General features: G+C 34.8%; 6 protein-coding genes and 1 long non-coding RNA gene across 7 annotated transcripts; 4 read left to right on the top strand and 3 right to left on the bottom strand.

Annotated features, from left to right (window-relative positions):
* Positions 1-1042: 1042 nt before the first annotated feature.
* On the top strand, positions 1043-7320 carry DND1 (Cyclic nucleotide-regulated ion channel family protein). The gene is made up of 8 exons (XM_047298186.2): positions 1043-1286; positions 1562-2216; positions 4118-4333; positions 4424-4734; positions 5322-5433; positions 5514-5750; positions 6365-6451; positions 6554-7320. The coding sequence occupies exons 1-8, from the start codon at positions 1258-1260 to the stop codon at positions 7037-7039; spliced, it is 2133 nt and encodes a 710-aa protein (XP_047154142.1). The 5' UTR covers positions 1043-1257; the 3' UTR covers positions 7040-7320.
* A 142-nt stretch (positions 7321-7462) lies between these two features.
* Positions 7463-13129, top strand: PTEN1 (Calcium/lipid-binding (CaLB) phosphatase). The gene is made up of 8 exons (XM_047298188.2): positions 7463-8283; positions 9172-9483; positions 10129-10305; positions 10825-10938; positions 11164-11358; positions 11645-11881; positions 12103-12204; positions 12545-13129. Exons 2-8 carry the CDS (start codon positions 9208-9210, stop codon positions 12695-12697), a joined length of 1254 nt encoding a protein of 417 aa, XP_047154144.1. The 5' UTR covers positions 7463-8283; positions 9172-9207; the 3' UTR covers positions 12698-13129.
* Positions 13130-13631: 502 nt separating this feature from the next.
* LOC124825558 (tRNA/rRNA methyltransferase (SpoU) family protein) lies at positions 13632-16888 on the bottom strand. Its single transcript, XM_047298192.2, has 5 exons — positions 16240-16888; positions 15452-15590; positions 15097-15158; positions 14686-14824; positions 13632-14092 (listed from the first exon to the last, which is right to left on the bottom strand). The coding sequence occupies exons 1-5, from the start codon at positions 16746-16748 to the stop codon at positions 13964-13966; spliced, it is 978 nt and encodes a 325-aa protein (XP_047154148.2). The 5' UTR covers positions 16749-16888; the 3' UTR covers positions 13632-13963.
* Positions 16889-17041: 153 nt separating this feature from the next.
* LOC124825555 (isoliquiritigenin 2'-O-methyltransferase-like) lies at positions 17042-19922 on the top strand. The gene is made up of 4 exons (XM_047298190.2): positions 17042-17517; positions 18943-19256; positions 19345-19409; positions 19517-19922. Exons 1-4 carry the CDS (start codon positions 17066-17068, stop codon positions 19811-19813), a joined length of 1128 nt encoding a protein of 375 aa, XP_047154146.1. The 5' UTR covers positions 17042-17065; the 3' UTR covers positions 19814-19922.
* A 98-nt stretch (positions 19923-20020) lies between these two features.
* Positions 20021-22991, bottom strand: LOC124825554 (Saccharopine dehydrogenase). Its single transcript, XM_047298189.2, has 2 exons — positions 21674-22991; positions 20021-20795 (listed from the first exon to the last, which is right to left on the bottom strand). The coding sequence occupies exons 1-2, from the start codon at positions 22337-22339 to the stop codon at positions 20103-20105; spliced, it is 1359 nt and encodes a 452-aa protein (XP_047154145.1). The 5' UTR covers positions 22340-22991; the 3' UTR covers positions 20021-20102.
* On the top strand, positions 22217-27701 carry LOC148199214 (uncharacterized). The gene is made up of 2 exons (XR_015785596.1): positions 22217-22350; positions 27236-27701. It is a non-coding gene; the product is annotated as an uncharacterized LOC148199214 (long non-coding RNA).
* LOC124825556 (PPR containing protein (DUF179)) lies at positions 23825-25053 on the bottom strand. The gene is made up of 2 exons (XM_047298191.2): positions 24840-25053; positions 23825-24764 (listed from the first exon to the last, which is right to left on the bottom strand). The coding sequence occupies exons 1-2, from the start codon at positions 24985-24987 to the stop codon at positions 23986-23988; spliced, it is 927 nt and encodes a 308-aa protein (XP_047154147.1). The 5' UTR covers positions 24988-25053; the 3' UTR covers positions 23825-23985.
* Positions 27702-27815: the final 114 nt, after the last annotated feature.

Here is a 27815-nt window from a genome sequence, read left to right as displayed (position 1 = left end):
ATCAATGAAAATAAGTTATAATTTCTAAAATTAAAATAGTTAATTAGATTCTTTTTGCGGAAACAAATTATTAAAAATATAAATGAAACGTAGTAGGAATAGAAATAGTACGTAGCCAGTAACTCAAAACTAGTCTTATTCATTTTCAAACAAAAAATGTTCTTTTTTTACTTATTAACCTATTTCATCAATATTTGAAAGTTTGATCTTATGTCAATTTAATTGAATCGAAAATAAACCCAAAATGTCAATTACTATGACATTTTGGGTTAAAGATCGTTGAGAGAGAATAAAAAATAAATTTTTCAACGAACATGATAATACTCAAAATAAAATAAAACAAAACAATACATATATTAATTAATAGTATCCTTCTACAGTGCATATAAAACATGTGATAGCAGAAATATTTGGATTTAAATATTATGTGTCATTTAATGTGGTTTGTTTTTATTGATCGAGCAGAAAAACGGCCAGCTGTGGGGAGATTGGTAGAATGTTTTCTTGTTTAATCATTGAACATTTGGCAGTCTGAAAATATAAAATATTTAATTTATTTTTTGGACATGAGCTCTCATACCATTGGTAGAATACACATAAATACTTCTAAAATAATAAAATATTGTTTGTTTTGGACTAAATCTTTAAGAATTTATTTTTGGTATCACTTCAAAATATTTTAAGATATGTTATAAATATATAAATACATGTTCATATATTATTTTATCCTAGGTTGGAACTTTGTAACCAAAGCATATGAGTATTTGCAATGTAAAAGAAAAAAAGAAGTATTATCTGAATTTGTATGTTTGAGATACATAGATCAAGGTTTGAGATACATAGATCAAGGTCGCTGAACGGGAAGAGATAAGAAGAAGGTGAGAGTGTATAGGAGGGAATGGCAAAGGGAAGAGAAGGAAGAAACAAAGAAGGTGGTCCCAAAGGTGTGAGAAAAGGGCAAAAGACCAAACAGAGGGTAGAGTAGAACCACGTAATGACATTCACACAGAGAGAGAAGAGAGAGAGAGAGAGAAAGAGAGTAGTACCAACCAACCCCACCATCACTTCATCAACGTTGCGTAACCGTAAGCTCCATTTCCCTACACTCCTTACTTCACATGCAAAATCATCATCTTCTTCCAATGCTCTTTGTTATATACTCTTCTTCCATGTGATTCCCCTGACACACTTCAACCCCACTTCAACTTTTCTCCTTCTAACTCCCCCTCCTCCCATGGTTTCTCTCCATCGTCAACCATGCCCAACACCTTCTCCTCTCTCTTCTGGTAATCTCACACTCATACCATCTTTCGTTCGTTTCATGCTTTCACTTTCTATGCCCAAAATGTCATTTCTTCACCCTCAACCAATTTTCCAAAATGGGCACCTATCTAAATGAAAAAGATTCAAATTATTTTTGGCAGTGTCTCAAAACTAATCATGGGTTCCAGACAGACATTCCAAAACATTCTGTGTTTATAAATTATATCACATGTTCAAACGAGTTCTTATATATATAAGGTTTGTTTTGGCGTGATTTTATTGTTGTTCGTCTTGGCAGGTGGATTGGTAAAAAGTTGCGAGGAAGGAACACGGTTAGTAATGGAGAGAGTGGGAACAACGACAACGTTGTCGCTGCCGTTGTCGTGGATGATAATCCGTTTGGCAGCACGGTAGAGTGTTACGCTTGCACGCAGGTTGGCGTGCCGGCGTTTCACTCAACCAGCTGCGACAGTTTTAACCAGCCGGAATGGGAGGCTTCGGCCGGGTCTTCCCTCGTTCCGATTCAGAATCGGCCCAATAAGGTTCTCGGGTTTCGGGCCGCGTCCGGTTCGAATATTGGACCGTTTGGGCGGGTTTTGGATCCACGGAGCAAGCGCGTCCAAAAGTGGAATCGTGCGCTGCTGCTGGCGCGTGGTGTGGCGTTGGCGATTGATCCGCTGTTCTTCTACTCGCTTTCGATCGGGAGGGAGGGGTCGCCGTGCCTGTACATGGACGGAGGGCTGGCGGCGATGGTGACGGTGGCGCGGACTTGCGTGGACGCGGTGCACCTCTTGCACGTGTGGCTGCAATTCAGGCTGGCGTACGTATCGCGCGAGTCGCTGGTAGTTGGGTGCGGGAAACTTGTGTGGGACGCGCGTGAGATTGCGTCGCATTACCTGCGATCGTTGAAGGGGTTCTGGTTCGACGCATTCGTGATCCTCCCAGTTCCCCAGGTGAGAGGATTTTTCGTAATTTTTTCTCCTTGCTCACGCGCATACACACTAACAATAACGTCTTCGCTTCTATCTAGGCTTTGGGTGAGTGAGTGTAAGAAAAATTCACACAAAATAAAATAATATCAATCGGGATTGTTTTTTTATTTACTTGAAAAGAAAATATAAGAAAATTAATTTTCCTAATTAAGTGAATTGATTTTTTTCTCTCTTATTTGCTTTCTATCCACACTTGCAAACATATAGTTTGGCTATAGATTCTGTAATGATAAGAGAATTAAAAAAACTATGGGAAACACATTCCTACCCTCATCCGTATTTTAAATTTAAATAATACAATTAAAAAATATAGAATGCTAACATAATTTAAAAATTTAAAATGTATGTTTATATTATTTTAAACAGAAAAGTTAGACAGTTATATTTGGTAAAAAAGTTAAATAGCATATATAGAAGCATTAGAAGTAGTTAAGAAAAATATATCTCTCTTTTCATTAAAGGATAAAATTGTTAAATAAAAAAAAATAACATTAAAGGAAGGTAAAAAAACCCATCTCCTTTCTATCATGATAATGATGATTAGAGGAAACATATTTACTTTTAAGATGTATATTTGTATTTTTTTTTAATTTGAATAATACAATTTAAAATAGTATATAATTTTAAAAGAAATTATTTATAAAAAACATTTATGTTATTTGAAGTGGGAAAAAATTAGATATATATATAAGGACAGTAGAGATAGTTGAAAAATATATATTTCCTTTTCTTAAAAGAATAAAATCATCTTATAAAATAATATATCCACTTTATATAAAATATAGGCGATGATATAGATGAAAAAACTTCTTTAAAATTAAGGAGAATTTCAAATCCAAATTATAATGAAAATAATGGTAAGGAATGTCATATGCACTCTTTAAAAAATATTGAAGTTTAAATATTTAACTAGTAATTTGGATAAATTTGTTAATTTTTTACTATTATAAAACAATTTCTAACTTTAGAAGTTATAAATTTCTCGTGAAAAATTAATAAAATTTGCAGGATTTTGTAGGATGTGAAATTAGGGTTTATAGATGGAAAATTTATTAATTTTTGGGTGGAAAAAGGTTAAAGACAATTCGATCGATTCCATCTGTGAAAGCGTAGGAATGTAAAAATGAGAATTTAGGGATTTCAGATAGCACAAAACCTCTACAGGAACCAAATATGCTTAGTTTTAAACACGGAATGTACCAGAAAAAGGATATTGGAAGAGCAAACTGTTCATAATCTAAATAAAAGTAAACAAAAGTGTATATATGCATTTTTCTCTGTAATCTTCTTTATCCATTTTCTGTGTAGCATATAACATGTGTTATCTTAATATATCACTCATTATTTTATAATAGTTTTATACATAATAATTGAAGTGACCAAATTGGAATTTTTCCTGAAGTGAAAACAGTAGTTATTGAATATTGTGTTAACATCTTTGACAATTTTTGAGATACAGTTAAAACTAAAATTCATTTCAAATTTTTTCCAACTCCTATTAAATTCAACTCAAGTTAATTTTTAAGTAAAATCTAAGCATACACTTAGTAATCAAACAGTCTGCACATACAGTATTGAAAGTTTGATTTAACTGTCTGCTACATTGCATCGAGTGTTACTGGAAATATATTTAACAGTGTGACAATGTTTCACATGGTTAGTAGCACAGTGAAATATATTTAACAGTGTGACAATGTTTCACAGTCACAAACACAATTGTCTTCATCCAAATGCTGTCACCTTCTTAATAGAATATACTTGAAAAGGCCAATAAAATAAACATATACCCTATTGCATGCTGTGTCTCTTCCTGTTTAAAGGATGTCAACTCCCTTTTGATTACATTCTCCTTCTGTTTGCAGGCTGTGTTTTGGTTGATAGTGCCAAAATTGATAAGAGAAGAGCGAATTAAAATCATTATGACCATAATGCTATTGATTTTTTTGTTCCAATTTCTCCCCAAAGTTTACCACAGCATCTGCATGATGAGAAGAATGCAAAAAGTCACGGGCTACATCTTTGGTACCATTTGGTGGGGCTTTGGTCTCAATCTCATAGCTTATTTTATTGCTTCCCATGTAAGTAAACCCCCTCTAACTAAAGTTTGAACCTTTCTATGATCAAGTTGTCACTAAATTCATTGCTAAAAAAGTGAACATTCTTTATAGGTTGCTGGAGGGTGCTGGTATGTCCTTGCAATTCAACGAGTTGCGTCGTGCCTTCGGCAGCAGTGTCAGAGAACTAATGGATGCAACCTTTCTGTGTCGTGCTCAGAGGAGATATGCTACCAGTCTTTGTCAGGCGCAATAGGAGATTCTTGTGGTGGAAACTCAACAGTAGTGTTAAAAAAGCCTTATTGCTTAGACGTTGAAGGACCTTTCAAATATGGGATCTACCAATGGGCACTTCCAGTCATATCAAGCAACTCTTTGGCTGTAAAGATTCTTTATCCCATTTTTTGGGGTTTGATGACCCTCAGGTAATTTGGTTAATTACCAGACTTTATGCTAATATTTCTCAAGTTAAGAAGTTCGTGCTTGTTCATGTTAGAATATGTATAAATCCATGCATCTGAACTCAATGAACATTTATTATGCCTATGGGTTTGGCTCATGATGCTTCTCTCTCAAACCTGTATAGACATTTCGTTTGAATAACTCCTTTTCTATCCACCAGAACACATTCAATTTGGTGAAAACTAACAGTGCGTTTTGATAATTGTACTTGTGAAGTTTTTTTAGTGCAATTCTTTTAACAGTGTGTTTGATATATATTTTGTATTTTCGGTTTCATCTTATTTGATATTGCTTTCTTAGTTTCAATTTGTGATTTTCCAGTGATCATTTTATATCTAAATACCGTATAGTTAATCAGTTAAACAGAAACATGTAGCATTGTTTTATCTAGTTGGTAGTTTTTTAATGAATTAAGATAATAGAATGGATTTGGGTTCATACAAAAAAATGTTTCCTAAATGCGTTTGATTGAGATGTATCCAAATGTCATAAAGCTTCTCGCTTGTTTGACTGAACATCTGTGTTTGAATAATACCTACTGTTCTTGCAGCACTTTCGGAAATGATCTTGAACCCACAAGCAACTGGCTGGAAGTAATTTTCAGCATATGCATCGTACTCAGTGGACTATTGCTTTTCACATTATTGATTGGTAACATTCAGGTATGCAAAAACCATTATTATTATAAGTATGAAAAGGTGCTCGTACTCAAACATGTTGTAACAAATGGGGTCATTCCCAGGTATTCTTACATGCTGTCATGGCAAAGAAGAGAAAGATGCAGCTTAGATGTCGAGATATGGAATGGTGGATGAGGAGGAGGCAGCTGCCATCACGATTAAGACAAAGAGTTCGCCATTTTGAACGTCAGAGATGGGCTGCGATGGGAGGAGAAGATGAGATGGAAATGATCAAAGACTTGCCTGAGGGGCTGAGGAGGGACATCAAGCGCCATCTTTGCCTCGACCTCATTAGAAAGGTAAGTAGTATTCACTCCCGAAAAGTAAAACATGTTGGATAGTATAATGCCTATAATAGTTGGTTAGTATCCTTAGATGTTAAATCAAGAAAAACAAACGAAAGAAGCTCGTATGTAAAACATTAGTTAATTTAACATTTTGTTATTAATAACAATGCTGTTGAAGCATTGACTACATCAGAAATCATAACAGAACTTTTAATCACTTTCCCAAGAGAAATTATTTTCTTGTGCAGCTGCTACATGTGTTTCTCAATGTTTGCATTCTATGCAATTCATAATTTCTTCTGGGTTTTTTCGCCACTTCTATAACCTTCTAATCTAAAACGTTTAGATAATCAATTTATGGATTTTTCTTCTTACAGTCACTTCAGTGGTAACTCAATAAAGTTTTTATTGGGCTACCACCACTTAACCGACAACCTACAGATATTTAATGTTGCAAACTTCATGCTTTAAGATGCTTACTTGTTTGTAAAAAGCAATATTACAGCAGAGGGAAATTTACATCATCACTTTGTGATGTGCAAAATAATAAGAGCAATGTGCAAATACCCTTTTGATATGGCTATTTAATCAACCATAACTAAAAAGTAGTTATTTCTGTTTGACAGGTTCCTTTGTTCCACAACTTGGATGAACTTATTCTTGACAACATCTGTGATAGGGTGAGGCCCTTAGTGTTCTCTAAAGATGAAAAGGTATTAATCACGTAAACAATTTACATCACCCTTTGCCAAATCTTCTTCCAAGCATTCCATGTGCAAAAGACTTATCATTTTGTTAATGCCCTTGTGAAACAGATAATAAGAGAAGGTGATCCTGTACCAAGGATGGTGTTCATTGTCCGAGGACGCATGAAACGCAGCCAAAGTCTGAGCAAAGGCATGGTAGCCTCAAGCATTCTTGAGCCAGGAGGGTTTTTGGGTGACGAGCTACTTTCATGGTGCCTTCGCCGGCCGTTTATAGATAGACTTCCGGCCTCCTCAGCCACATTTGTGTGTCTTGAATCAGTAGAAGCCTTTGGCCTTGATGCAGAGCACTTGAGGTACATCACTGATCACTTCAGGTACAAGTTTGCCAACGAGAGGCTGAAGAGAACAGCAAGATATTACTCATCCAATTGGAGAACCTGGGCTGCTGTCAACATTCAATTTGCTTGGAGACGTTACAGGCAGAGGACTAGAGGTCCGGTGACGCCTGTAAGGGAGAGTGGAGGCACTGAGCGCAGGCTCTTGCAATATGCTGCAATGTTCATGTCAATAAGGCCACATGACCATCTTGAATAAAGGCTGCTGTCCATGTTCTTCAAATTGTTGTTGCTTCCTGATCCTCAATAAAACTGTCTCAAGTCCATTAAACCTTATGATTTTTGAAGTTGTGGAAGCCATGGAATCATTCATGAAATGTATACTAGAAAGCAAGAAAGTGTGAGTAATTGCAAAATCATTTATTCCCTGTTTGTTCATTTTATTGTAAGTTTGACAGTGATTTTTTTCATGGGATTTGCATCTTGAGCAATCTCCTGTCGAGGCTTCTAGTGTTTAATATAATAACTGATTGAGAAGAACTAGTCAGATTTAGTTACATTATTGTACGAGAATTTACCCTGCTATACGAAAGGGTGACATAGGTTCAATTCTTACGGAATTCATGTTTAGAGAGAGACACAATGAACTTTAGATGGGACCAAGTCTCACACTTGATCCAATATTTATGGAATACTTTAAGATCTAACCAAGAAGTCCAAAACTCTAAATATGAGATTACATAAGAAAAAAAAAGAGAAGGAAAATGAATTTTAGTGAGTAAACTATGTTCGAGTAATTATTTGATTTCAGAATATATACAGACTAAATTGAGGTCATACCATACAGTAATTTAAATGTGAATTTAGTTTATACATACAATTTGCCTAAATTTAATACTTATGATTTCTAATTGTTTGAGAATAGCATTAAATTATTTAAATAATTGAAATTTAAGTGAAAAACATCAGAGACACATCGATTTTTAATTTAATGCATGTCTCTCACATGACTAGTAAGATCTTAATCTATAAAAATTGGCAATTTTGGAAACCAGGAAATTTTACGAACAGAAAAAATTGTAAAATCATGAGTGAAGTGAATGAAGAGCATAGAGTGGTTTGCTTCCTTGTGAAATTCCTTATAACAGAAGAGAAAAACTAGTGGGGAAGAACAGAGTTAAGACAGGACAGAACAGAACAAAACAGAGCCTTTCCTATGTTTTCGGCTGTGTTGTGTCCAAATTTGGTGATATTGTGATGAAATGAGGTCATCATTACCTCTAAATATGGCAAATCATTTCTGCCAATCCCATTCCCAAATTTTTCTCTCTTTTTGTTACCAACCTAACCTATCACAACATGGGTCACGAAGGTCCTCATCATCTCACCTCCTCATCAGCATCTCTAGGGTCTCCTACATTCCTTTGGAGCCCTAGGTTTTGCTGTTTTATGCTATTCCAATTTCAGAGCCCCGATCTGCAGCTACATGTTCCGCTTAATTAAGTATCATCATTGATCACAACCAATTTCTCTCTCTCTCCCTCTCTGTCTTTTGTTTTCGTTTTTTCGTTGTTGGATAATGTGGCTGTGAAAAATCACATATTTGTTTGACGGTAGTAATCTGGGAAGGAAAATTTATGCCCAAATGTTTTATCTTTTTGAAAAGGGAATCTTAGAACAAAAAATATACAAAATTTGATAACTTTAGCCCCACCGTTTGTTCATCTTCTACCGATCATAAATGCAATTTATGATTGATACTTTTGGAGGATGTACTCTCTTGCTTATTTCTGTGATATTGTGTCGCAATTATCAACATTATGGAAAATTGCGGACAAATATGGTCCCGTTGCGTTGTGGAGACCTCAAAAACCATAATATCAAAGACTATGGTTTAAAACCTTTAACAGCCTGATGTTGCTTAAAACCTATATTTTTTGTTAAATGATTAGTATAATGGCACTTCTATATAATGTTGTTTGAATTCTATTTAATTCTTAGTATAATATGAAAAAAAGAACCGACAAATACTTGTAATGCTTCCTTGTTTTCTGAGTTAGTTGAGAATGAATATTATTTTCCTATAAGGTTTTGTTGCTTCCATGAATACTTGTAATATATAGAGTAGAATATGTTCCATAAAGCTTCATGAATGAATGATCAATAATGGCTTAAAATAAGTCAAGTTTCTCAACATTTTTGTTTTATGTTTGTCTTTCCCATCAACTATGATAAGAATAGTGTCTCCTTTGAACCAAATCTCATCTCTCTTAATATTTATTGTTGACATTATCTCACTTCCCTTTTAGACAGTTCACTGTTTTGCTTTTCTTTTTCTTTTTGATTGTGATTCTAACCCTTATCACTATATTTTACAACCTTTTGTCATAGGTTCCTTGTCAGTGTGGAACCTGGCATATCAACCTAATGGGATTGAAACTTACAAAGCAGGAACCACCCAAAGCTGAGGACCTAAGTATACATCATCACATGATTAATTACCTAACCAAGAATTTTATTCGTAACTTGGTATCTAAGCAACGTAGAAGAATGCTTATAGCTGGTTATGATCTTGACATGTCATATATCACCGATAGAGTATTAGCAATGTCATTTCCTTCTCAACGAATGCGAGCAATGTATCGAAATCCTCTCTGGCAGGTTAAATCTGTGTTGGACATGAGACATTATGAGCATTATAAGGTGCACCTCAACTCATAGTCATGTATAGTGCATATCTTTTTTCTTGTCTACAATGTATTGGAAATTCATCATGATTATCCATACTTGTATAGCGGTACTCTAATTTGTATGTCTATTAAACTATATTGTTCATTTGCATTTTTTGGATATCAATCATTGGTTTTGTTCTATAAATTCAGAATTTCTTTTAGTGTGTCTTTGTCATTTAATCTAGGCTTGGGCATTGGCAGTGTTAGTTTCTTGTACCAATCTTTCAAATGGAACTGATGTGATGTTTATTTGATGAAAAAGACCAGATTTGTCCCCTTGAATTCAGACCAATTATTTGTGTACTTGTGATACATAGAGGTCGCTTGTGGGTTATTATGATTTTCGTTTTTCATTTCTTGTTACTGATATTTACTTTTCTTCATTTGTCTGATATAACTTAAATCTTCATGAAAGTGGATGAAACTATCATTACCTATTTTTTCATGTTTACTGTGAAGACTAATCAATAATCTTTTTCTTGTTCAATCTTCTGACTAGGTATCAATGACAAATGACAGTTGTAGAGGCTGTTGTTTGTACTTATCATTCTACTTGTTTCCTATCCCACTATCACTCATTGTTATAGCTAATGAATACCACTTCTAAAATTTTCAGATCTACAATCTCTGTATAGAAGAAAGTTATGATCCTGCTCACTTTTATGGACGTGTGGAAGCATACCCCTTTGATGATAACCATGTGCCATCTCTTGAAATGGTTAGAGATTTCTGTGAAAGTGTGGATTCATGGCTGTCAAGTGACCCAAAAAATATTGCTGTTATTCATTGCATGGTATGAGAGGTCACACTTCCTGTTAGAATCATTAGCAAATTTCAAATAAGATTTAGAATTCATCACATTAAATTTTGGGGAAATAAATAACTCAATAAATATCACAATATGCTACAAATGGGCTTATGTTGTTATGGACTTCACTTCATCTTCAGAATTAAGCCTTCACTTATCTAAATTAGTTTTAAAGTTGTTTGAAAGTTTGCAACAAATGGCCTTAAGTTCTTATGGACTTATGGCTAGCACTCTTGATGATCCTAGAAGCTTGTATTTGATATTTGATAAAGATTGTGCCGATTTGTTCCACTTTAAACTACGTATAAATCAGAGCCCTCTTAAATATAAATGTCATTTAAAAGTAAGCGAAATTTTGGTTGGATGCTTCCAAGATTAATTAGTTTGCTACAAAGCAGAAAATTATTTAGATGTTAAGTTTACAAGCAAAATACTTTCTCCTCTAGCACATCAAACTACAACTAGCTACATTTTTTCTTATTTGTATTCTTTTACATTATGCAGGCAGGAAAAGGTAGAACAGGATTAATGGTGTGTGCATACTTAACTTATTGCGGCATGTCAGCAGATGAGGCTCTTCAACTGTATGCAGACAGACGAACAACCAATAATGAAGGAGTAAGTTAAATTAGGTATAGTTCCAACAATTTTAAAAGTAAATCTATCTTCACTAACAAAAGTTTTTGCTAATGTTTATCATTTTCAAGAAAGCAATGACTATACACTAATGGTAAACTGATAAGAAATGGTTCTGAATGTGAAAATAATATGTACTTTCTTTCAAATCAAGGAAGTTAATCAAAGAATTTAGTTCACTTAATGTTATTGCCTATGTGGGATCAGGTATCAATACCAAGTCAAAGACGATATGTGGCATATTGGGACAGTCTACTTTCAAATTGTGTCCCAAGACAAACTGGAAATGGAACACTAAAAGTGAAGTTGCCTCCACCGTCTAGCAGAGAATTACGGCGTATCCGGCTTTATGATACAGTCAACATTGACACTATATTCTTTGTCATCTCAGAGCTACAAGAGGCTAGTTCACCACTATTTATGATACAACAATGTTTTTAATACTGCATTATCTTTCTGGAATGGTTTATAAAAGCCACGTTATATTTATTTTCTTGTTGGCATGCTAATTTTCACTTACTGAGGGCATGCTAATTTGGATTGTTTACATGTTAATAGTCTCATTTAGGTTGGAATACTTGTACAAAACTAGTAATTGAGCTAATTATTACTATTATGAACATCCCTAAATAATGAATTAGATATAAAAGTTGGTTTTTATTCTCATCAAGATGGGTTTTGTTCACAGATTCCTAATCAGGTGTATCGTCCACCAGTGGAAGCTTACCGTAGCAGCTGTAGACAGATTAAGAAAGGGTATCAGAGAAACAACAGCCCTCGCTATTATATATCTGTTCTTGAAGATGATAGTGATGGAAAGCAATCAGAAACAGAAGAACCTCGTATTGTAGTTCAAATGGACACAGAGAGTCCTGTTATATACCAGAAGTCATGTTTGGACCATTACTTTGATAAACCTATACAAGTAAGTAATCAATGACCAAGAATTTAGTCTTTTTGTAATCAGTTTCTCTCCTAGCACCCTTGTATTGGTTTTGCTCATTTATGTTTTACAAATTGTGAAAAAATAATATGAAACTGCACAACATCAAGAAGTATTGGTTTTTTGTCATGGAATTCTTTTACTAATATCCATTTTCACTTCTACCAGCAAATGTTCTGATTTCACTTTAAATATTTGGACAGGTAAGTGGAGATGTACGTGTCATATTCTATGAGAAAATGATAGGTGGTCGCCTTTTCTACTGCTGTTTTAATACAGCTTTTATTAAGAACAGCTTGCTTCAGGTAATCTCATCGCATCCTTTATTCTTGGTATTTTTTGTATGCTGATATATTTAGATGGAAGGGAATTATAGCTTCAAATTTGATCAAAACCAAAATAGCAAGAGTATGTCCTTTGTCATGCAAAATCTTTTCAAGGTGAGGCTTATAAAACACTGGTATTATGTTAGTAAGCAAGGAAATGTAAGTGAGTAGACAAAACAAACTAGGTTATCATGATTTAACTACAGGATATTATTTTAGCAATACAGCTTTGAATATGAAATGAACTTCATATGGCATGTCATGTACAGTTAAGTAGAAAATCTAGGGTGTTGACAGTGTTCCCTTTTGAAATTTGTAGCTCACAGTACAAGAGTTGGACAAAGTTGGGAAGAAGGGAAGCTCAATATGTGGTCCTGACTTCTGCCTAGAATTATTGTTTGGTCCTGCTAACACAGGATATTCGTCATCAAATATATCCAATGATGAACACTCTAGTGATGATTCTTTATAATACTATTTCTAAAAATCTTTACATAATATGAAAAGTCCATATCAAATTAACTTGTGTAACGTATTCCTGCAAAATGATCCCAACCATGAGTCCCTCACAGTGCCATGTAGCAAGTGCATTCATTCCTCCAACCGTCTTGCTGTATATGTTTTCATTGGCGAAAGGCATGGGGAGTAAGTGTAATTTTTTGTATTATGTTAGTCATTGAGTAGCATTTGGCTGAAGATGAGGTTGAGAGCCTTTTAATGCAAAATTTCACCAATTTTCTTGTTGGATTTAGTTTCAATGTTTAAACAAATTAAAGAATCATCCATTCGTGTAAAAATACATCAAGGGTTTGATGACAACAGTTTAAAAATTAGCATTCTTATAATGGTTTAGCAACCTTTTAATGATAGTGTAAAGTTCTTTTTACTGAGGGTGGACCAAAAGTAAACACTTTCAGTACAGTTTAGTCCAACATGGAAATATTTTCAGTGCAATTCTATCAAGATTTAGACACTTAATAAAAAAATTAGCAGTTTAGTGATTTTCTGGTACATCTGTTTCGTCCTCGTGGGGCGATTCTCTTATGGTAAAACAAATATCCAGTGCGTTCAAAAAAGGATGTTTGATTAACATTTCTCAGCATTATTATTATGGTCAACACGCCCACCACCTTCGTTTCTTTAGTTAATCAAAAGTCTGAGAAAACAGCTATGCCAATTCAAAGTCATGGTAAATGCAAATTGTTTTCAATGATCCTTTCAAATTTGTTATAATAGAGAATCAGAAGAGATAGATGGAGTTTTGGCACACTTAACATAAATAGTTAGTAGTGATTTATAGAAAGTAATAGGAACCATAAGTTATGGAATGTCATAAGTTGGAAGCGAAAAGAGTTGAAAGGAAATAAAAATGGGTGAGAAGAATGCAAAGATTTTACTCAGGCAAATAAAAAAAAATTAACTTTTCATTTTCTACTCTCATCCAAATAATACATTAGACATGGTAAATGCCCAGAAAAATCCACATAAAGAAAATACCATTACAATTTGGATGGAATCATTCCCCGTTTCTAAGTACATTGGTTAAGGAAATAATCTATACTCTTAAACAAGCGGGTGGTTGGTAAGGTCCCCATTGGAATCTGCGAGCCTTGCCCACCATGTTTCAGCTTAAGCTACTTTGTCGGAATCAATCAGAACAATCTAGTATCTGGTTTGTCTCCTTGTCGAGGACAAACAAGCACACAATCAGAAGAATTTTGACTTCCTCTTGTTGCTGTTAGGTCAATGTTGCTGCTTTACGCGTTGCATAATCCTCCACAATACTGATCGAACTCTTGCTATGGCGGAGTGAAAACTCTGCAAGTAGAATCTGGCATTCTTCTACAGTCAGATCACCATGATGGCCCTGCATATGTTGCAGAAAATTCAGCCCCTAAGATGTCACAAGGCATGCAGCAAACTTTGATGATGGCATAAAAAATTGATTGAACAATAAATCTTTTTTATATCTTTATTTACATGAAAAATCTATTGCGATTGTGTGCTATGCTCACAAATATTTCCAAAAAGTTTCCATTTCCTATTTGTATATGCAGGGATTAAACAGCTCTGATGTGATTTTATGATCCTTTTTGGCTCACTGTTGTTTTCTTTTGGTTCAGGAAACCTGGTTTCCCCTCAACCCCATTTGTACAATTGTATCTTTTATCGGTTCTATCAATTCCTTCTTTGAAACAAGAAAATTCTATGATAAACTTAAATAATTTAATCTATGGGTTTTCACGATTAATCAAATTTAGAAGTACAAAACTGAGAAGCAGCTTTTTCAATTTCCTTGAATTCAGACTAAATGAAATATGCTCTTTAATTCATCAGATGGAGACAGTAAAGAATAAAGATTTGCTAGAATCACTATTAAAATGACAAAATCCAGATATAAGATTCAAATATACGAGTCTTCATTGATCACCTCATAAAGTACATAACTAAAATCATTACCATGCGAGATATTCTATTACAAACAGCATGATGCATGAGGATTCCTGCAGCGACTGAAACATTGAAAGAGTCCACCATTCCTGCCATTGGAATACTGCAGTGCAAATCTGACAACTCCAATGCCTCATCACTAATACCCCTGAAACGTGAACATAATCATTGTTAAATACATACGAAACCTGAACAAAAGTAGAACCTAAGTCACGGGATATATAACAACTATTTAACATTTTCTTTAAAAGTATAGACTGTTGGTGATTCCCTGACCACTTCAGTTAATATTCAGTAAACATGAACAAATGACAGTTCATTGGGCTCACATTTGCGTTGTCTAAAGTATTACACGGAATTTTCTTTATCCAATGGTTTATAAAATTAAGTATAGCACATCAAGAAAAGGCAGGAATTAACCTATTTTCATTTCCGACCACGATTGCAGTTGGGTGCGACCAGTCTAAGTCATGAATAGAAACCTATACACAACAAGAAAAATGTTAATAACATAAACTAACATATCAATTGAAAATTTTCAACATTTAGCTTTACAATTTATGATAATGAAAATCAACAATGAATATAAGGCACTAGTATATACTATGATTACAGGCTGCACAAAATATCTCTAGAAATACGCATGTTAGAGATTCAACAAAGTTTTAACTTTTACTTAACACAATACGCACCTTTAACCAGACTTGGGATCATATATGTAAGTATCTGAAACAAAGCACAATAGGCAAAGAAATATAGTATAAACAAATCATACCGCATCCATTCCCACATGAGTAGTGGCAATTCGATAACCACGTGATTTTAACATTTTAAAGCACTCCTTCGTAGAATCCCACAGCTCAATGTCCAACCATTTCTCTGCACCCATGCTTACATGTCGATTATCCTTATACCTGCAACAAGGAAGCCAGACAAAACATTTCAACCAAAAGAGTCTCCTAACTTCAGTTACACTTGATAATAACGAAATCATAACCTAAGACCCATCCCATAATCACCAGAGATAACACTAGCAGTTTCAATAATGCCTAAACAACACAATTCAGAACTCATAATAATAATGCCTTAACATATTTCCGAAACTTAATGCAAATTGACATCAGTTTTCTAATATCTAACAGCACCAGGGACAAAAAAAAATGAAGTCCCAAAAAGGGTATAGTGTCATGACATTAGTTACTAATCCTAAGAAAACTCCAAGGAAGTCTGAAATTTCAAGTTGCTTAATCCCTAAACATACCTTAATATTATTACATAATCAATTTATTTTTTAATTTTGGATTAATGCTATTGATAGATTACACTTATTGATGGATTGATGTTATTTAAAAATGTAACAGTCATATATCCTTTCGGGAACTAAAATGATGTTTTACTCTCTCTAAACTCGAAGCTAACATATCGACATTACTGATTTAAATCACGGCTACTTACTATGAATTATAATACTCTCTGATACGTCAAATCTGAGTAGAAAAACTAAACCTATGAGAGCGAAACGAGAGTGCTCCTAAAATTTCACCTCTACAATGTCAACAACACCTTTTGTTGGTGTCACACGACACGACGTGGACGGACTGAACGCCAAGCGCGTCGGCGGACCGGAAAGCAGCAGAGACGTTGCCAAAGTCGCAGAGCCCTTCGACGACAAGGCAGACGGAATAGCTCCGGTTTCGAACCACGCTCCCAAACCTCCGCCACCGGTCCTCCGATATGCAGGGCGCGAGGACCTCGACGACCTCGGCGCTGGTCAAAACGGTGCCGTTTTGACAGCGAAAGGCATCGAGGTAGGGGAACCAGCGAGGCACATGAGATTGGTGAGGGAGAAGAGGCTTGCGGTCCATCTTCATGAGCGTGGAGACACCGTCGGGGCTGGTGAGGAGGTGTTGGACGGTCAGAGATTGGAGTTCGGATTCTTCCGCGGTTAGGGCTGACGTGGAACATTTCCGAGTGAGGGTTAGACGTTGATGTGGGACGATAAAGGTTCGTTTGAAGAAGGAAGAAGAAGAAGAAGCGAGTGGAAAACACGTGAGGGTTTTGCAAGCACTCATTTGCAGTTGCAGAGTTCAACCACACGATTCTCGTTTTCCGTTGATAACAAAAATAGTAGGAGACAGAGGCAACAAATTTAAAATTAGGGCTAAATATGATTTTTGGTAGTATTCATAGGGTAAAACATGATTGCAATTTAAAAATCATTATTTTATTTAATTAACAACAATTTGGAAATATCACAGTAGCGAAGGGCTGAAAGCAAAACCATACGTTACCCCACAACTGTTAAAGTGGCTATAAAAACAGCACGTAAATAAGGAAACCAAAACAGAGAAAAAAAAACATATACAGAACTGCATTAACCGAAATTAACATGGGATTGTGTTTCTCAGAGAAGGAGAACCATGTTGTGGTGGAAAGAGCCGACACTGAGACCACCCTCCGTGCCATGGTGCTGGGTTCCAACGTGGTGTTTCCCGCGGCTCTAAACGCTGCAATTGAGCTCAACGTGTTTGACATAATTGCGAAGGAAGGTTCAGTGGAGAGTGGTGGGTTCATGTCACCCTCTGAAATCGCTTCCAAGTTATTGATACCAACACAGCAACAACACCGCCGTGATTTGGCCAATAGACTGGAGCGTTTGTTGCGATTGCTTGCTAGCTACTCTCTTCTCACTGTTTCTTCTCGCAGCGACGGAGATGGTGGCAGCGTGAGAGTATATGGAGTTTCCGCATCGGGTAAATACTTCGTGCGTGATGAAAATGGTGATGGTTACCTCGCCTCTTTCACTTCGTTTCTGTGTCACCCTGCATTATCAGGGGTGTGGTAAGTGTTTTCATTGGTAAATTAGTATGTCATTATTTGCAAGATATATTTGTATAAATTGAACTGCACGAAATTTATTATAATATCAGATAAGTATAAATTAACCATTATTTTTACTGTTTAAGTTAATAGCTATGATTTAAAGAAAACTCCTATTAGTAGAGCACCCTGACCAGAAGTGTTTGGAAATAAGAATTGGCTCTTACAGTAATTTGATTCAAGTTGCTCAAGTGCATTGTTTAAATTAAGAGACTGATCTGTTTTTTCATTTGAGATTAAGTAGGTGAAAGAGCGAGGTGATTAAGTTTATATACACGTCCGTTTGTTTATTAAGTTTATATACACGTCCGTTTGTTTAGAGGTTTTTAAACTAGGAATTTGTTTTTATGACAGGGAGATTAATTTAATGAATTTTAATAGAGTTGTCAAAACAAGTTATCTGACGGACCTAGTATGATTCACCACATGTTAGTTACTTAGTGAACTAATCCAATCCAATTCACACTGAGTCAAAATAATTCGAACTCGATTTGGTCTACCTCAAGTTGATGAATTAAATAGATGGGTTCACGCTCACTCAATTGTAAGTTTTTTTAAATTAAAAAAAATATAATTTAAATTTAATTAAATTTTACTTTAAGATGATGTTAAACTCTAAATACAACTCAAAATAAAAAAAATAACATACAATTCAAATGTAATCTAAAAACAAACTCAAAAAGTGAATAAATAAGCTTTTTATATTAATTACTTTTATCTCACTTAAGTTTTGAATGCATAAATTTATAATATTTTGTTCTTTTGAAATATCTTCTTCTTTATCTTCATCTACAATACTATAAGAACATGTTAACTAATAAAAAATCAAAATACAAAATAATAAATAAATAAATTAAACTAAATGGATTGATGTGAACCGAGTTCTAAGTAGATCAGATTGAAAATTGACTCTTATAAAAAAATAACATTTTTTTCAAATCCAACCTCGTCCAAACCTATGGAAGATCGGATTGACCTGCAAATTCTAGCCCATTTTGACCGTGTGAAATCTTAACAATGTAATCTAGATTTAACAACATCAATGTTTTTAAGAATGAAAAAGTAACTTTTTGTTATAAAATCAATATTTTAAGGTAAAAACAGATTATCTATTGATAAAAATAAATAAAACTTACGTTACTTAGACATTACATTATTAGAGTGGATTGTGTAAATGTGAGATGAATTAGTGAGACTCATCCTGAATTCTCTGAATGGGTACTACGGAAAATGCTCTGATTTAAAAGATCATTGTGATGAATTGATTTAACACTCATAATGTAAGCATGAATCTTATCAATGGAGTGATCTATAAGCTTTTGCAATATTTTCTTATTAAAATAAGAAGAAATATGATGTAGAAATTCTGACTTTGTCGTAATGTAGGCTGAATTTTAAGGAGGTGGTTATTGATCCTGAGATTGACCTATTCAAGAAGGTTCATGGAATGTCCAAGTTCGAATACTTTGGGAAATATCCTGAAATAAACCACGTATTTAACACAGCAATGTATGACATTTGCACCACCCACATGAAAAAAATACTCGAAGTATACACAGGATACGAGGGCATATCAATTTTGGTTGATGTAGGAGGTGGAACTGGACAGTGCCTCAAAATGATCATCTCCAAATACCCTTCAATTAAGGGAATTAATTTTGACCTCCCACATGTAATTGAAAACTCATCACCCATTCCAGGTAAATCAATATAAAACTTAATTGTTTCTGGGCATGTAATTGATCAATCAATCACCTTTACCATAACTATGACGGCTTGTTCATTTAGGGGTTGAGCATGTTGGGGGGAATATGTTTGAAGGTGTTCCACAGGGTGACGCAATTATGCTTAAGGTTAACATATTACCTAAACTTCAATGATCTTTTTCTATCAGATGTCTAATGAAGATCCAACCAATTTTTATTTTCTGTGCGTTTGTACTTGGCTAACATTGTTCCAGGCTATAACCCATAATTGGTCCGATGAAAAAGTCATAGAACTTTTGAGCAATTGTCACAAAGCTTTGCCACCAAAGGGAAAGGTCATTGTTGGGGATTTCATACTGCCAGAAGATCCAGAACCCACAAATGAACATAAAATGATTTCAATTCTTGATAACATCATGTTTATTACTCCTGGTGGAAGGGAAAGAACTGAGAAAGAATTTGATAGTCTGGGCAAGAGTTCTGGATTTTCTAGGTTTGAAGTTGTCTGTCGAGCTTTCTCTACAATGGCGCTGATGGAATTTTACAAATAAGTAAACCATGTCAGTAATAATTTGGCAGTTTAAATTCGAATAAAGGGAACATGAATTTCCTTATGCCAATATTGTACCAAATAGTGAGTAAAAAAAATATCTTTTGATACATATGTTTTTATATTCTGCTTAACGTGATTCTGCCATTGTTTGAACTATCACTAGACAAAAGTAAATGAGTAGGTATAAGATATAACAGATGACGAATGAATGACTGAAAGCATATCAAGCCAAATCTTAGTATAAAAGTTCGTTTTAAGGAGTACATTTCTATGAAACAGAAAAAGAGTCAAGAAGAAATATTGCTTTTTGAGATGACATCAAAGGATATTCCATTTTGTTGAAGTCTTTCCTGGAGATCAGTTGGACCAAAGATAATCCCAGGAGGGTAAACTCCTCCTTTTGGAAGGTTCTCGCGTTGGCTGAGAAGAATGAGAGCACACTGAATAAGAATTATTGGTGTAGTTAAATATCCAACTTCAGGTCCCATTACCCTTGTTACAATCTCCATGTTAGGTTTTGTGTTTCCCTGAGCAGCAATAGTCCTATCAGTAAAACCATGTCCAACAAACCACATCTTGAAGGAAGCACTTGCCACCTCCTCTTCAGAGGGGCCCTTCTTCCTGAACCAACCAAGGCTGAATATTTCAGGAAATTTCAAAAGAAGCCCCCTTCCAAAACTAGTGCTTCCTAAAAGACCAATGAAAACTCCAACCATGATGATTCGGAGAATGCCCAACAAAGATTTTGTGCCTATTTTCACACCAAAATGAGCTGGCTTCACAGTTGACCAGAAGGCTTCTCTTTTCTCAACCATTTCAGCACTCTCACTCAGCCCAGGGAGACCCTGGGGGTTTTCTGTCAGAGTTGACAGAGTTCTCCGAACTACAATTGAATCTGCTGAAGGTAGCTTCACTGCCCAAAGGCCAATTTTCCTCTGGTTCTCTATAGTTTCTCCTTTTGAAGGAGGAGGTCCAGGGATCTACAACCATGAAAATGTAAGTTCTTAAATGAAACAATTTTAACGAGTTAGTAGTCAACACTATAAACAATAACTTAAGTTAATCTCCGTCAAAGACATGGTCATTAAATTAGAAAAAAAAAAGCAAGAAAGAAGGGAAAAAGGATGATAGTGTGCTCAAGTAATTATAGATCTTACGAAAAAATATGACAATAATCCACTATGAAAGTAAGAACTAAGAAGCATACTTTTACACGACAGCATATTTTCCGTTAACAAGAATTTGCACAGATAACAATAATCGAAAACAACATTTACACATAATACCTGTCCAATTCTCATTCATATATACCTTGTACAACTCTAGGAGACACCTTCTAAAATCAGATTTCTATAATAACTAAATGAACTTCTATTTTTCTGACAATGTATATCTATAATTGTTATTTCCATAGCCATCATTTACAGATACCGGTAGGCAGCAGGTGAATCCAAAACACTGTAGTGGGATAGCATCCAGCAAGAATGCTACTATTTTAAATTTGTTTACATATTCAATAATTATTACTAGACACCTATAGATGCTGAAGAATTGAAAAAGAAAAAGAAAAATCCATGAAGTATTTATTATCAACAATAAAAAGTTAAACATCTCAAGCAACACATACAAGTATAGCAACAAAATCAAGGAAATAAACGTGTCTTGAAGTAACCCAACATTAAAATTCAAATAAAAGTTTTTTAATATCACTTTCGTTACTGCTAAAGTTCTATAGATCTTTTCTTATCCCTCGTTTTCAGTTTCATAACATCCATGACCTTCTGTGGTTATGTTGATTTTGAATCCAAGAAAAAAAAAATAGTGGGAAAAAAAAAAGAACAAGAAATGGTAGTGTCACCTGAGGCCTAGGTTTTCTAGGCCGCGACCTTCTGAGTTGCTGCAACTTGTGCGCATTGGCGACGCCGAGAACCGCGGATTCGTAAGTGGCAAAGTTTCCCACAATCCTCTTCTCCGATTCCAGCGCCACGTAAGCCTCCACGCGGTTCGGCGCCGCGGGCTCCACCCACTGCCTCGAGTTGAACATCACGCCGAGCTCCGCGGGCACGGAGTCGAAGCCGCAAGCCGAGATCACAAGCGCCCCGCTCTCCTTCGCGTGGTCGTGGTACGCGGCCTCGACGCGCTCCATGAACTCGGGCTCGCCGGAGATGTCAAGGTAGTCGCAGCCGGCGGCCGCGCAGGCAGCGACGACAGGCTCGCCGTGGAGGCGGAAGGGACCGACACAGTTGAGGAGGAGGCGCGTGCGGGCGCAGAGGGCGCGGAGGGAGGAAGGGTCGGAGGTGTCGGCGGTGAGGATGGGGAGCGAGAGTTGAGCGTTGGGCCGGGAGGCCCATTCCAGGGCCTGGGAAAGCTTTCGTGGGCTTCGGCCCGCTATGGCGATGGACTTGAGCGGCGAGGATGGGGTGTTAAGGAATTTGATGGCTTCTCGGAGAACGTATTTGCCTGTGAATCCCGACGCCCCAAGTATTACAACATCGAAACGGCCACCGTTTTGTTCTTCTTCCATTTCTGCAACAAGTAAGTAACCCAACCACACCACACTCTTCTTCTCCTCGACTTTCGGTGGTTCCCCCAATAAATATGTATTTATGTGTGATTATTCTTCGATAATTGTTTTATAATATGCAATATTTGCCCTTTTACATGTTTATTATGGTGATGGTAATCTAAATCCCAAGTCCTTTTTGAACGAGCTACAGATTTAGGAATTGTGTAAATTGAGTAGATGTTTGGTAGCTGAGTTAGATTAAGTTCAATTGAAATCCGTTAATTAGGACAATAATATTCATTACTTTTAAGGCAAAAAATTTGGACAGTTAAACATACCAAAAGACAATAATTAGGAAAATAATTATAATTTACAACGCTGACAGATAGTAACTGTCACATTTGAGTGCTTCATCCTACACCTCCAACATCTCATCCTGCACCTCCAAAAATTCCATTTTTAACCTTCTGACATCCTGCACCTCCAATTTTTAACTTTTTTCTCTTTCTTATTAAAGATATTTTAATAACTATATTTTTATTTTCTTCTCTTTTTTATTAAAGACACTCTGCACCACCTTAAAATTAATTCTAATTTAATTTAAAATTTAAATATTATTTAATATAATTTTATATTTTAATAATTATTAAAATATTATTTATATTATAATAATAGCTATATTAAAAAAATAAAAATAAAATAATTAAAATAAAAATAAAAATAAAATAATAATAATAATATAAAATTTCACTTAATATATTCAAATATATTAAATTATATTAAAATATTAAAATAAAGTAAATAATTATTAAATTGTAAATAAAAACAAAAATTTTTAAAAATTTGTTATCAAAAATCAGTTTTGTTTTTTATTTAAAATTTAATCAATATTTAATTTAATTAAAGTTATAGCATTATTTATTATATTTTTATATTTTAATAATTATTAAAATATGATTTATATTTTTATAATAGTTTTATTAAAAAATAAAAATAATAATAACTAAAATAAGAGTAAAAGTAATAAAAATAAAAATTATATTAAAAATCACATTTAATATATTTAAATATATTAAATTATATCAAAATATTAAATAAATTAAATAATTATTAAAATATAAAAATATAATAAATAATGCTATAATATTTAGTTAAAATAAATATTGATTAAATTTTAAATAAAAAACAAAACTGATTCTCGATAACAAGTTTTTAAAATTTTTTGTTTTTATTTACAATTTAATAATTGTTTAATTTATTTTAATATTTTAATATAATTTAATATATTTGAATATATTAAGTCAAATTTTATATTATTATTATTATTTTATTTTTATTTTTATTTTAATTATTTTATTTTTATTTTTTTAATATAGTTATTATTATAATATAAATCATATTTTAATAATTATTACAATATAAAATTATATTAAATAATATTTAAATTTTAAATTAAATTAGAATTATCATTAAGGTGATGTAGAGTGTCTTTAAAAGAAAAAGAGAAGAAAATAAAATGTCTTTAATTAGAAAGAGAAGAAAGTTAAAAATGAAATTTTTAAAAAGGTTGGAGGTGCAGAATGTCAGAAGGTTAAAAATGGAATTTTTGGAGGTGCAGGATGAGATGTTGGAGGTGTAGGATGAAACACTCGTCACATTTCGATTCACATCACCTTTCTTCTGGACATAAGCCCAAGAACTTCATCCCAAAGACCAACACTTCCGACTCTCCCAAGCCCAACAACACTTGGGCTACAGGCAGCCACGGTCCAATAGCCAGCCCTTATCTCATCTCTGAGTTGCTCTCTCTCCCAGCCACAGTAGCCATCAAAGAACCTAAACTCCCCAAGCCCAACGACATTTCTCTTGACCATTTCCGCAGCACAACCCACACTCTCTTTTGCCCCATAATACAAGCCCTTCATCACTTCCTCAAACACCCCACTCTTCCCCACCCCGTCATCACCACCCTCACCCTCACCCTCACCCTCTTTTGGACTCAATAGAAACAGCCCTTCCTCCAAGGGTCCCCCAAAGAACAAGGGACTGTTGGAAAACGTCCCCTCCACATCTAGCGCCGTTGATCTCGTCTCTTTGATGGACATCAGGGACGGTCTATTCAGGATGATCCCTGATGGCCCTATGGGCCCGGTTGACAGCAGAAGGATCACCGTCCGCTCGAAGATGTGGACCCCATCCAGCTTTTCGGTCGCAATTAGCAAGCACCCCTTTTCCGGCTCGTGGATTACGTGGGCCCATTTATCGGCAATGGTGATGGCTGGAGGATGATCCACCACAGTGTCTGGATCATTCACCTTAGAAACCTCCTCCGGCCTTTGCAACTGCTCTCCTGCCACCAGTTTTGCACGGAAAGATCGCCAATCACCACTCAGTCTGGGCTTCTCATCATCATACAACGGTGACGATGATGACATGTGGCAACCTATCATGAGATTTCAAGCTTTTTTAAGATTAAAAACATTGTATTAAGAGGAAGATGTTAGTGTGAGGAACTTACATGATATGGGAAATGGGGTTCTAACTTTTGTAGAGTGGAAAGGTTGAGAAGATCGCTTGGAGTTTGATAGAGAGGCGTTTCTGGTAGTGGGGATGAGTTGATCTGTGGATATGGCGAAGGAATTGTGGGAGAGAAAACATGCTTCCATGTTTGTTGAGTTGTTTGTTTTTGAACAGATAATAAGAGTGAAATGAAATGAAGTGATGAGAATTTGGTGGAATGTGTATAAATGTAGAATGAGGCTTAATGTGAACCACAAAATTTTTTTGTACGGCATCTACATCCTTTTTGTTTTGTTTTTTTGACAGTGGCATCTAATCCAAGTTGGGTGTCTCTGAAGTATGGGCCATTGGATAGAGTTTGATAAACACGTAGGGTTCTCCAGAGCTTTATTTGGTAGTGTTGGATGGATCAAACCCTTTTTCGGCTATGTGTCAACTTCTTTGCCACTAACTTGTTTCTACACCAACTTCCAACTTTGAAATTGTTCACAACTTGTAGACGTTGGAAACTGTCATAGAGAAGTACACGTAGGATTCAAAAGATAAAAAGAGAGTAGGATATTAGTCTTGTATTACTATTAGACTCAAATTTATCTCTTATCATGCTCAAGTACCCAAGACCACCCAATGGGTCAGTTTCACAACATTAATGTCCATGGATGATGAGAAAGTTTATCATTTGATTAGCTGTTTATTTTGATTTATCATTCAAAACAATCCAGTTGCATGATAAGATTATTATGATCCCAATATAGAAAATGGTGCTTGCATTTATTCATGAGAGGATTGGTATACTTTAAATTGGATTAAACTATTATAGCAAGATGAATCTTGAAGATCCGAAATACTAGCTTATATCTCATGACCAAAACTAATCCTTCTTTCAGATCCTCACATAACATATGTAGAGTCTACCCACCTACTGGCCCAACATGAAATTAAAATAAAGAGCTAGGTTGATTAATTTTGTTTATATCACCTTATATAAATAAATGATTATTTAAAACATATTAGTATTTAATAAATTAACAGTATTCAACTTTTCTATTGACACGGTCTTTTGATTCTCGAAGCCGTGACTCAATTACGTGTTATCTATTCAGCAAACCCAAATTGAAATTCACCGAACCTTCACTTTTTTTTAAGAAATTAAGCTGAAACTTTCTGAGGATTCGTCAAAATTACCATGACACTCCTTTTATCCATAATCCAATATATTTATTTGTTTGAAAAACAATGGACACCCCTTAATTGTTTGACAAATATTACGTTATGTATTCCTTGAGGTTCCTTCAGACTTTTGAAAAAAAAAATTAAGTGATTTATTTTTATTTTTTTCATGTCATTGTTGGAAGCAAAGATAATATATTAAGTAATTTGTTGAACAGACGTAATCTAACCTTATAGAGTAATTAGAATGAAAGCTACTTAATAAATTTACTATAAAAATAATTGTAAGATTTATATGGGGTAACAAATTGTCATAATATCATAACTATATTATCTATTTTTACAAAATAAGGTACTTAATTTTTCTAGAGCTTTTATATAAGGAATATTTGGCACAGGTTTTCCTTTAATTGAAAAGAAAACAAAAAGCTAGAAATAAGCCAGGCCAAACATACCTAGTACACTACCCAGAGAAAATAATTCAGAATCAAAAGTCTTAGTCGGATCAGCCACCAAATGTATCGAATAACATTTAATGCAGAAAATGAAAGGGGTTTCAAGCTACTTACTGTTCAGAGTGTCATCATGAGATCTTTTGGCCATCATGAGAAATTAACAGGGATGGATAAACATAAAAAGCATACGCTGAGAGAGAAGTTAACACAGAAAAACACATGTTAAATGTAGAGCAGCGTGCATATTAAAGATAGCAAGTGGCTCTGGAAATAACCCCACTGAAGTAAAGTTTAATAAAAAAAGGCTGAATTGGTTCCGTGCTATTGCCAACAGCCAGCACACACAAATATAGGTAGAGTCCAGAGAATTGCCACCCAATATACATATGTTAAGTGTAGCTTCTTTTTACAAGTTGTAGACAGGAAGATCGGAGCATTTTCTCTTTGCAACTTTCCCTTACATTACCTTTACTAAAAGATCTCCTGCAGCATTAGTAGGAATGCAGATGATGCTTGCACCATAAGCATTGGTTCTTCCATTTATACAACTTTGTTGCCGAACAAGTGGTTGCGACCAATAACATGATTTGTATACTCGTTTTTCGCAAAACAAGCAATGCGCTGAGCATAGCACATAATCACAATTGATTTTTCGTGTAAATAAAGATATAAACAAGATTTATTGTTCAATCAATTTTTTATGCCATGATCCAAGTTTGCTGCATGCCTTGTGACATCTCAGGGACTGAATTTTCTGCAACATATGCAGGGCCATCATGGTGATCTGACTGTAGAAGAATGCCAGATTCTACTTGCAGAGTTTTCACTCCGCCATAGCAAGAGTTCGATCAGTATTGTGGAGGATTATGCAACGCGTAAAGCAGCAACATTGACCTAACAGCAACAACAGGAAGCCAAACTTCTGATTGTGTGCTTGGCTGCTTGTTTGCCCTCGACAAGGAGACAAACCAGATACTAGATTGTTCTGATTGATTCCACAAAGTAGCTTAAGCTGAAACATGGTGTGCAAGGCTCGCAGATTACAATGGGGACCTTACCAACCACCGGCTTGTTTAAGAGTATAGATTATTTCCTTAACCAATGTACTTAGAAACGGGGAATGATTCCATCCAAATTGTAATGGTATTTTCTTTATGTGGATTTTTCTGGGCATTACCATGTCTAATGTATTATTTGGATGAGAGTAGAAAATGAAAAGTTAATTTTTTTTATTTGCCTGAGTAAAATCTTTGCATTCTTCTCACCCATTTTTATTTCCTTTCAACTCTTTTCGCTTCAAACTTATGACATTCCATAACTTATGGTTCCTATTACTTTCTTTAAATCAC

The sequence above is a fragment of the Vigna umbellata genome, chromosome 4, assembly GCF_029865625.1.
Source record: "Vigna umbellata cultivar VRB3 chromosome 4, Vumbellata_1.0, whole genome shotgun sequence".
NCBI classification, from domain to species: Eukaryota; Viridiplantae; Streptophyta; class Magnoliopsida; order Fabales; family Fabaceae; genus Vigna; species Vigna umbellata.
The sequence above is the reverse complement of the archived record's forward strand: the minus strand, read 5'-3'. Positions and strand labels throughout refer to the sequence as shown.